Raw genomic sequence first — 12,033 nt, 5'->3', positions numbered from 1 at the left:
TCATAAATAGTATCCGTATTAGTTTACCTTCTCTTTTAACAAAATTATAAGAAACTCCATGCGAACTATTTTAAAGTTGAGAACCATTACATGTCGTACTGTAAATAATACAAAAAGGTTAGATTTGCTTTGAGTGTTATTGGTGTCATAAATGGATATTTAAGGGAGGAACAAACAAAAAAAAAATGATAAAAATCTATGGAATCACTAATAAGGAAGCGAGAAGTCAATTTAAATATCTGTTGAAACTTGAAGTATTACCAATATTCTACTTTCAGCTTATCTCCATATTCTCTAAACAGGCTTTGACGTTTTTAGTCTCGCTTTCCTCTGTAGTGAATCGTTTAGTATGTAGTGAAAGGTTTAAGTAGGTGTTTTTTTTTCCTTCTAAGATATTAAATAGCGACCCCAAATATGTGTGCACTAAATTTTTGACGAGGGTTCTAAGGGTTGCATTAAAAATAGTCATTAACCTCCGCATATCTATAAAAATCTAAATCTATATTTTGAATTGAATTTTCGGTATGAATTAACAAAAATTATTCAATGGTAAAATCTTTATTTTTTGCTTTAAAATTTCTAACAAAATGTTATTTATTTTTTCTTAAAAAGGAAAAAAACAATTCTATTAAAATATTTTTTTGTAATAAAAACAATTCGTATTAGATTTTATTTTTTGACATTGTCACCAGCGTTAAATCGCAGCCGATTCTTTCCAGTTATACGGCAAATAATGTTCTATTCTATAGACAAGTAATTTTGAACCTGATCCAAAAGACAAGAGAATTCCTGGATCAAGCATTGGGGCAAATTCGCCTTCTTGCTGAATTTAACTGCATTTGAGCTCTATGGAGACGAAAACCACCCACAGTTAGCTCGATGGTCTGATAGCTCAAGATATTTGGTTACACAAATTTGAGTTGTGTTTGGTTGCTAATAATTGATTCAAAAATGGTTTTGTATTTTCTTAAGATGAATGCTTTCATTTCTCGCTCTTTATTCCACATAAATGTCCCCAAACACCCCTTGATGTATTAAATTATCATACTAAAATACAGATAAAATAAATTCACAATTGGGATGTAAACGTATCTCCTATATTTTGACGCACACATACAAACCAATTGCTTTCAATTTTTATAAAAAAAAGTATAAATAATACATATCTACATTAGAGTTAAAATGCACAACTATCGAGTTTTTAAAACATTTAAATTTAGCACCAAGAAGTTAAGTACTTTAATCAAATTTTATTTTCTCATTTCAATTCGACCGTTTGTGTACAATTAGTTTGTTGTAGTGAGAACCTTAGTTTGTTCTCTCTCATTTTCTTGTTTTCATTCGAAGGAAGAAAAAAAAAAGAGTAATATAAGAAGTTTAAATCAAAAACAGAATAATGTGAATGAATCAGGGCTGGATTACCCGTTAGGCCAGACTAGGCCATGGCCTGGGGCCCCCCATGATTAGGGGCCCCCTTAAAATGGATTTTTTGAAAGTAAATTAAGAAAAATTAAGAAAAACAATGATTTTTCAAAATTTTATGATTATTTTTTAGTTCTAATTTAATAAAATAAAGTAAAATTTAATTTATTATTTATTTATTATTATTTATTTTAATTTTAAATATGCTTTCTTAAATGAAAAGATCTATAAATACTTTAATATTTGAATAAATAAAAAATATACGAAAAAAAATTTAATCTATGGGGCCCAAAAATTGGAATGGCCTAGGGCCCCGCGTACGCTGGAATGAATTATTATTAGATTTAAGATAATCTAAAAAGTTTTCGACAATTTAATTAAATATGATCTTCATGTTTGAGACTTTTGATCAGGATGATATGTAGTACAGCGTACTAAATTTCAATTATTTTTGCGAAGATTCCATTTATGTAAAACATGGGATTATAAGTTTATTCATGAAACTAACTCCAAGGGTTCAAAATAACATTAAATTGTAACTCGTAGCTTCCTTGTTCAAGAAACTTTTTTTTTAATGTTTAGAAATAAGTTTTCAAAAGATGTATCACATATATTCCCTCTTTTTTTTCTTCTTTTACTTAAAAAATAAGTTGTCAAATAAACTTATTTTATGAGAGATATTTACGACTTATAATAATATTTCTATTCATTCGTCTGTACAAATAAAAGTACGTTTTTTTTTCGTTCCAATTTAAATGTTATTACTCACAACAATGACTTTTTTAGGTTCTAAATTAGAACAGATAAAATAAAATTATCTTAATTTGATAAAAAAAAAAAAATCTATCCTGGAACAAGTAGTTTACAATTAAAACGATAGCGCAATAGATAGCTGTTCAGATTTATCATTAAATTGGTTTTTCATAATTACAAACTTTAAATTCTTATTCTAATTAAGTATTGAACAGTTCTTTTTCTTTTTTTTAAGAAAAGAAACTATGAAATAAAGAGAAATTTCATACTGATCAATAAAATGTTTCCGAAATGATAAATGATTTTACAATATCTTTATCTAACCTCACCAACATTATAATAATAATTTCGTATTCTTATATCTCCAAAAAGCATAGTATAAAACTTTATTTCAAACTGATAATTACGAAATAAATTGCTTTTTTATTGACTTCATCTCAAAATTTTTTTTGTCGTATAATAATCAATAATAACCAGATAGAATTACTTCTTTTTAATATGATTGCCCAAGAGCGATAACGTGCCAAAAACGGTGGAAATCATTTTTATCACCTGACAACATGGCGGCGAGGGATATCCTTCAACCTCGTTTGCGATTTGGCGGGTGTTCCATGACGTCAGCGAGAGTGCTCAAGGTTGTACACAGTTCGTCGTAGACGGGGTATCCGAGCAAGATATGAGGATGGGCTGTGTATTATTTTGAACTTTAATGTGATTTGTATGTTACTTTCAACTGCCCCAATGTTTTTGTTATCTGTTACTTAGCTAAAAGAATCGATGAGTTTGTTTATGTGAGATGTGATCGATTACTTGGTAGATTCCAAATGTTTGGTTGTGCGAGTCGCCAGCCGAGGGCTTTTCCCTGCTGGATCTGCGAACTGGGTTGAAAAACAGGGGAGAGACCGTCGGAATTTCTCTCAGCATCGGTGACTATGCCACGTAGAAAACAAGGTTATAGCAAAGAGAGAGGTGAGTACCGTAGTCCCTCTCCTTTGAATAACATTGCATGCTTAGTTGCTCTGTGGCTGTACGGTTATAATCGTCTGAGAAATTAATTTACCGCTGATGGAATCGTCTGCTATAATAATCAAATGAAATAAACAATGAACAAAAAAAATTTTTTTTTTCAAAGTTTTTTGCATTGTTAAAAAAAATTTTAAATGTTAGATTTTAGAATTGTAAAAAGACATTTTTCCATAGTGATAAGCAAAAATTAGGTGTTCTATAATTGGTTGTATTAGGTGTTTTATAATCGTCTGAGAAATTAATTTACGGCTGATGGACTCGTCTGCTATAATAATCAAATGAAATAAACAATGAACAAAAAAAAATTAAGTTTGTTGCATTGTTAAAAAAATTTTAAATGTTGGATTTTAGAATTGTGAAAAGATATATTTTTCCATAGTGATAAACAAAAATTAGGTGTTCTATAATTTCTCTTATCAGACGATTTTTTCCGAATCGTTTAAACAAATTTCAGCTGTAAATTTCACAATAATGATTTCTAATATGAATTGTTTTATAATATTTTCAATTACAAATTTATATTGCTCTCATTTTTATCATCCCCAAATCCATTATTAAAAATTTTATCTTTTTTGTTTAAAATGATAAATTTTCAAGTCATCTGAGATATTTTGCTTGAACAAAAAAAATTTCTTTTGGAAAATTGTAATTTTAAGTGATATATATAGAATTGCTAAAAATATTTTTGTTGTGCTGAAAAATAATAATTAATCTACACTTGTCAGTTTTAATTATTCCTAGATATTAACTAATTTGGTTTTAAGATGTTTTGCTTCCGTAAATTGAAGTTTTACCTATTTTTTCAATATTACTTCTAAACAATCTTGTTTTTATCACTTTTGAATTCTTTCACTTTTGTAACTTTTTTTGTTATCTTTTTAATTTTTCATAACCATGAGATATGGATAAAATGCGTGCTTCAGAAATATTTATTTATCCCCTTGTTTATGATATCAAATAGTTGACGTCATGAATGCTTAATTCTTTTTTTCCCTTCCTGATACAAGTTTATACGGACGATAGATGTAAAATGACTTTTGTCTGATATAAAAACTGTTTGGTTTTATAAATATTTTATTTATTTTAGGACGTTGGAGTTTAGAGTTACGATGCATAAATCTGATGATTTAAAAATGTTTTTAAAACTGCTTAGATTTATTAATTATTTATTTTTGCTAAGGACGTTGGAATTCAGAATTGTAATTTTAATAACTTTTTATTTAATTTTTAAATTATGGTAACGTGGGGATTTATAATTTGGATTCAATGTTATTTGATTTAATAAGCAGCAAGTACTAGTTACGCAATTATTAAAATAAAATAAAAAAACTTCCGCCTTTTGATATGAATTATGATGATTAATTTACTCTTGATGCTTCAAAATTATCGTTTGCGACCTTGTGGAATTTAATTTATTTTTCGTTTCCAAACAATCGCTGTAAACAACAGGAATAATAAATAAAAAAAAACGTAGATTGATTAAGGAAAAAGATGGCGGCTGATATCTGAATAGAACGACACCTGGTAAAAGCTTTAAAAAAAAAGAATAAATAAATAAAACAGCATGATTTAATCCCAGGAATTCCAGAGCTCGTTTTTCTGCTTTGGGAATACCCCCTACCGTATTCACCTGCTTCTTATTCTAACTTGACCTTGACTCCCGATTTTCCCCACGGCTACTTCCTCTTTCCACCTACCATCCATTGAATGGGACGAACTCACTTGCTCACTCTGCTCAGTGGTCATTAAAAACTATTCCTTTTCGCTTTCACCTTTACTATGTTGTGTTTTTTTTTTTTTTAACTCTGTACTCTCTTTTTTTTTATTTACTTCATATATAGGGTAGGGATAGGCATCATTTTTGCGTTTTTTCATAGTTAAATTTTTAATTTATAAAACAGTTGTTTTATAGTGATGATGATGATTTTCTGATAAGGAAAAAAAAAAAAAAAATATGATTGGAGACATAGAAAAGAATTTTGTTTTTGATGGAGGTTTTTTTATTAGTTTTTTTTCTTCTTTAAAATTCAATTTGAATTTTTAAAAACGTTTTATAACAATTTAAAATTATTTTAAAGAATGATATTCATTATGATAATAATGGAAAAACAATTGTTTCATTTCTTTCGAAATTGTTTAAAGCAATCTGTAAAATCCAGTTTTAAAATTTTGCGCAACTTACAACGCTGCTGTATAATATTTGTTATCTTTAATGAGTCTTTGTTTTACTTTATTCAAGATTAGAAGTTTAAACTTATAACCTATAATAAGTAATATATATTATTTTTTGTGTACTTTAAAATTAGGAGACTGCAGCGTTTAAATCCATAAAAAGTCTATACTTAATAGTATTGTAAGATTATGTGTTTAATATTTGTGTAATTCTGAAATTTAAAGAATTTGTGCAATTTTTTGATTAAATACTTTGATTATTTTTACAGATTGTAACCTCTATTATAATTTATAACACTATAGTAATTTTAAACATATTAAGGAGGATTAAGTTTCAACAGTCAGTCTTAAAATGCTAAAAACTCTTACTAAAGAGTTAATAAATAAAAAAAAAGAATATTTTTTTTAATAAAAGATAAATCAATTAGTATACAAAGAGCAAATATGGCATAAACGATAGAAATCGTTATGCAAGTTACTATTCTTAATTAACTTTTTAAAGAGGCATTAATGTAAAGAATATAATTTTATTTGCATTGCAATCTAATAAAAATTGGTTTCACTCTGAGAAACTTTTCCAAAATAAATTTTTTTAAAATTTTTTATAAGCTAATAAATATTAAAATTAAAATAAATGATTTTTTAAAGTCGTTCTGGGGAGTACCACATTTAGGAAAAATAGATAGTTTTTGAAAAAGAGATGAAAGCGAAGCAGGTTTAAAACAGAACAAGTCGAAGGTATTAAAATTAGTTAAAATGTGAAATATTAATGGTAAAAAAGGTATCTTAAAGTATCTTAAATTTAAAATCAGGAAGTTATTATTTAGATCTTATCGATTTGCCTTAAATGCAATGCTAGAGTGCATATTTTCTATAAATTGCTTACAAGTTTTTTAAAAATTTGAAATTAAAGAAGAATTTATTATAAAAATTCGATATCTTTTAAATACTAAATAAATTAAATATTAAATGATAATATATTAAATATTAATATATTAAATAATAAAACTTAATATTATGAAGATAAATTGTTCAAAGGATTAAACGGAAGTTGAATTCAAATTTATAAAATTTATTTTAAGTATTTTTCATGCTACAAATCGGATACCTGCAAGTGACGTCATCGTAGGTCCTGGCATTTGTCAATTCAGAAGCCAATCATGTTCGATTACACACGCGTAACGTTCCTTACAGATATCCAATTAAATCTGATTTAAATCACATATTATCACTTAGTTTTTAGTTGATATTTAAATTATAATTGCGTTTGGTTACTATTTAAAATTTAAAAGATTTTCGCAAGTGTCTTTTTTTTTTCATTCCCTTATATATAAATCTAACTTTATATAAATTTGATTTTAAAGATAATAAATTGGCTAGTATAACAGCCTATCTTACATTATTTTTTAGTAAAGATAAGTAAAGACAACACATTTTGTACTTCACCTTATTATTTATAGTTACTAACTCATAAAAGTTTGAAATTTTAAGTTATAAGTAAACTAAGAACCATGTCTGTCAAGTAAAGTAAGAACCAAGCCTCTGACTGCATGTACAAAATACATTCTTTCTTGAATAGGGCAGTGGTGGATACCTTTTCAGAAGGGCAGATTCTTTAATCCATAAAGTTCTTGGAATAGTGGGGAGAATCCCTTTGTTCAGTATAGCCTGCAGTGCAATTACCTGCCTCCCTCATGTCTATAGAAAGAGTCCTATATTTTTGAGATGTTTTATAATGAATCACCTGACTTACCAATCACAGTGCTGTCTTCTTTGTAAAGTATTTCCAACCACTTACTGGTCTTTTCCATTGGTCATGTTACTGTTACTTGACACTAGTGCTTGTAGTTTTGTTCCAGACCTGTTGGTCAGGTGTGGAGAAAAAATTGTGTAAAGGTGTTTTAGTTGAGTTAAAAAAGGTTTAATATTAAATTTTTTATGTCTGGAAATCGATATGATTCGGGCCTTTGGGGTGAGTTTTTCAAAATTTATTTTAAGTTCTTAGATTTTTAATGGATGGAGATTTCCTATATACTAGTCTGAATTGAATTAGATTGAAATTCAGTTCGATTCTATTAGATTGAAATTGAGTAAAATCGTTGTTTTAGAAATCCACAGCGAAGTTGCACAAGCTTGATAAACATGCAAATGTGTGCATCAAAATCGCTGAACGATGTTGTTGTTTTTATAGCTCAGCTGTAGTGCCATTGCTATTGCCAGCTTTAATCCCTTGACATACGAAGACGTCTGGGAGACGTCATTTGTTTCTTATGTCAAAACAATAATTGACGTGTCTCGGACGTCTTCAACACAGAAGTGCCAACGTTGCGCCGGGCAGCAAATAAATATTTTAAAGTGGTAGTTTATCAATTGTGATTCTTGGTTTAATAAATTCAATTTAGTAGATTTTTATTCACCACTATTTCTAAATAATTCGTAGGCTTATATAATTCACCACTTAATAGTACCCATGTCATGCTTTAAAAAGCAAGCAAAAATAGTCAAATATTTGCGAAATATAGTTTGTAGTTATTTACCGTTTTTTTAAAAATTATTTTGGCGTGAAATTAGTATTTCTAGACATATTACTTTTGTGTTTAATGATATGTGAAGGGGTTAAGCTGTCTAATTAGTCATGTTGTTATTTCAGACCTGTAAGTGAGGTGTTGATAAAAACTCAAATAAAGAAGATTTAATTTAGTTAAGAAAATCAATATGATTCGGATCGTTAGGCTTGGTTTTCAAATGTTCATTTTGAAAAGCTTTGTTTTTTGTTTGGGTTTATAATGGATGGGGATTTTCATAATTATTAGAGTGACATTCAGTATAATCATTGTTTTAGAAATACGCGGAAAAGTTACAGTAATGTGATAAACTTTTAAAGTACATAGGACACTTGGTATCGAAACGTTTTATTACTGTTTGATTTTCTTGTCTTTATATAGTTGTTATACTGTAATTGTTATTTCCAGTTTAGACTGTTCTTACATTTAGATAGCTATAAAGATAGATATATCAGTTTGCAAACTGTGATTCAAAACTAATATTTTATACTTTCCCTGAACTTAAAACATTATAACTTATGTGTATTTTTTCTTAAAGAGACATTCTAAAAAGAATTCTTATTTATTTATTTTTATTTTACATTTCCCTAAAAGTTATTTTTATTTTTAAATTTTTTACCTAACAGTTTCTTACGTTTTAATCTAATTATAATGATTAATAGTTGTTAATTTGACTGTTAACCCTTGTAATAACTGTTAATGTTTGCTATTTAAACATGGCCATAACAATGAAAGTGCTTTAGTGTTACATCAGATTAAATTAAAGTGATGAAAGGAAATTAGTACAATTTTTTGTAACATTCATGTAAAAAGTGTTCAGATAAAAAACGTGGCGCTTGGTTTTTGTTAGCTTTATCATATGAAAGAAACAATACTGATAATCCATTTAAAAAAAAGTTACAACTTATGACGCACGATAAATTACACGCAAGATATTAATGTATCATAAATAATTCACCTTTTCCTCGTGAATTCTTACATATAAAAATGAAACAACCACCCTTATCGAAGTTATCGTAATCCTTTGACCAATTCTGGATGATATACGTTGAAAAATCTTGTTTAGTATTTATGTTACAGTTCTAGTTCGAAGTTTGGTAAATCAAAGGTTAAACCGGACAACTTAGGATTTACCGAAATGGCTTAGTAATAGTTGTCCGAAATTATGATTTAATTTGATTCCATTTCGGACTTCTACCAAACCTTTGCTGTGAAACCTAAGCGTTACGAACGCCTTCCGGTAAAAAGAAGAAACGAAGGATTTTTTTTTTAGCTATAGCCAAAAATATTTTTAAAAATAATTGAAATCTCCTCAGTAGTTATAGAGAACAGTCATTAATTCAGCTTTTTCACAAAATCATAATTGTGAAATGGCATATTTTTATTTTTTCTAACTCTATGAAGGAGAATCGTAAGACAGCTCCATCGATATAATCTTAAATTATACCTTATTTTGATCACTTCTACAATTTATATTTTCAATTACAAAATTTGAGTGTGTTTTAATCTTTTTCGAGGCACACTGTACAAAATCTACTGTACCCTTTAATTAAAAGGGCTGTTGGCGATGATTAAATTGTTTTCACTTAATCAAACTCTAAACATAATCGATCGTTAATAATGTGTACATTTTTTAATATTAAATAATTTGGTTATTTATGTGAAATGATTGAAATAACCCCATCGTATATCTACAACTTAACTGTAAATAGAACATAGCTTTAGAATTTTTTTTTTTCTTTTCACTAAGGCTGCTGTTTTTTTTTTTTTTTTTAAACCAGAGTTTTCTAGTTAATGTTAATAGTTATGTTCTATGTTTATTTAGTAGTTTTACGTAAAATTAATCTTCTTGACGTCGTAATAAATTTTTTCTGGTTAAATTTCGTTCGAAACAATAAGATTTAATCGTTGATATGAAATTATTTCGTTCGAATTATAATATTTTTTTATTCGAAATACTGTTTCTGATATTTTTCATTCTAGATGTAGTTCCTAACTTTTTTTCATTCCAAGTATTCCGTCTGGCATATATTTCGACTAAAAATGTATCACTAACTGTTGATTCAAAATCCAAACGTGAAGAAGTAATTGCGTTTAAACTAAACATTAACCATAATAATTTGCATGCTCAGCTGTAGCTTATAATTTACCGTTATTTTTATTACATCTAAATATGTTTATTTTGTAAATTCATGAAATCGGCTTTCCATGCATAGAAGTCTTATAAAAATAAACGATGTTTTGCTACGAATTAGCTATCTAAATTCTAGTGAACTTCCGGCAATTCATACTATGAATAACCGATTTGTTGATACTCTTCCCAGAATTCTTAGGTCTATTTTTTTTTACTCTTTGGATTTACTAGTGTTTACATTGAGAATATATCGCTTCAAATTGATTGCGTAAAACTGAGTCCTTGTTTTTGGTGTTGAGTTGATATCTACTAAGGTTTTATTTCAATCATAGGGTGTGAAAAAAAAATGGATATTTCATTCATGAGACAATGTACAAAAGCTGGTTATTTTCTGGATTAATTTTGGATTTATGCTCTCCTAGTTTTATGTGAAATGTTGTAGGTTCATTTAAATTTTTAATATATTTTTTGTAGTAGTAATTTGTGTAATTTTATACTGTTTGTTTAAATATCTTAGCAGCAAAAAAAAAAAAAAAAAAAGTAAATAAATAAACACGAAGTAAAAAAAACTCTCAAAAAATGAGAGAATGCTAAAAAATAGAAAGATATGTTTATATTAAATTTTTTGTTTAAGTGGATAACGTATATTGCCACAAGTTGTAATCCATTACTATTGTTATTTTTTAAAATTTATCTTACTACTTTACTAAACTGGACAAGATTAAGACTAAAATTGCTCCAAAAAATTACTTTTCGAAATTGATTATTCTACTATCGATTCAATAATCGATGAAGAATTCATTAAGAAACTTCAAATTACGATAGCTGTTAGAGTAAAATTATTGATCTCATTGGCTCTAAAAGTATAAGCTGTTGTCCCAGAAGAGAAGTGCAAAATTTGTATTGTTCCAGAGTTAATGAAAACCTATTCGAATTGTTCCGGAGCCAATGAAAAGTGATTCGAATTGTTCCAGAGTTAATGAAAAGTGATTCGAATTGTTCCAGAGCTAATAAAAAGTGATTCTAATTGCTGAAGAGCTAATGAAAAGTGATTCGAATTGTTCCAAAGCTAATGAAAAGTGATTCAAATTGTTCCAGAGCTAATGAAAAATGATTCAAATTGTTCCAGAGCTAGTGAAAAATGATTCGAATTGTTCCAGAGCTAATGAAAAGTGCTGCTCCGTTTCGGACTGCTCCAAAATATCCAAAGCAATTATTATTTGTATTATTAATAATGTTATTTAAAAAAATTAATGTGAGGGTTGACAATTACATAAAAAAAAGCTGTACGCACTGTGTACTTGGCATTTTTATTATTTTTATATATATTAGGAATTGGCAGTCATACCATAGTTTCAGAAAATGCTGAATGCACTCATTTACTTGACCCCATTGGGATTATTATTATTTTAATAAAGGATAATACTTAAATGTTGGTCTTAGAATGTAATATGTGCTTGAATTGCAATTACTCACGCATTCAAAAATAAACAGAATCATGTACGAAATTTAAGTTTATTTCAGGGCTCGAAAAAACTCAAAACTTTTACCCGTCCCCGAGGACGGCTTGTCCAACAATGTACCCGTCCTCCTTTGAAATTAACCCGTCGCTTCTAAATAAAAAAAAATATAATTTTCTCTTATTTATTACAAACGTTTATATAAATTGCACAATGAATTAGTAGTTACTAGGATTACATATACTAGGATTGCATTATACAGTAATAAAAGGAATACTAGGTTACTAATAGGAACCCAGTATTTCTTTTATAAAATAATTTATTTCTTTTATGAAATAATTTATTTCTTTTATGAAATAATTTAAATGACAAATGTCAAGCTATCTGGAATGTCAATTTATCGGAGAGTACTGCGTTTTTTAAATGAATCAAATATGACGTTTGCCAGTTCCACAATAAAGCTAATGATTTACAGAGGTTTCTGCACAAAACTCTGAAAGGG

At 27.8% G+C, this 12,033-nt stretch overlaps 1 protein-coding gene across 1 annotated transcript in view; it reads left to right on the top strand.

Annotated features, from left to right (window-relative positions):
- The first annotated feature begins 2,727 nt into the window (after positions 1 to 2,727).
- Positions 2,728 to 12,033, top strand: part of shn (zinc finger protein schnurri) — a 69,953-nt gene continuing 60,647 nt past the window's right edge. The window contains 1 exon segment of the mRNA XM_087163936.1: positions 2,728 to 3,144. Within this exon segment, the coding sequence (XP_087020062.1) occupies positions 3,108 to 3,144 (37 nt within the window). The 5' untranslated portion in view covers positions 2,728 to 3,107.

Source organism: Parasteatoda tepidariorum, chromosome 5 (assembly GCF_982258835.1).
Source record: "Parasteatoda tepidariorum strain Cologne lab strain chromosome 5, Ptep-v5.0, whole genome shotgun sequence".
NCBI classification, from domain to species: domain Eukaryota; kingdom Metazoa; phylum Arthropoda; class Arachnida; order Araneae; family Theridiidae; genus Parasteatoda; species Parasteatoda tepidariorum.
Note: the sequence above shows the minus strand (reverse complement) of the source record. Positions and strands in the feature narration are given on the sequence as shown.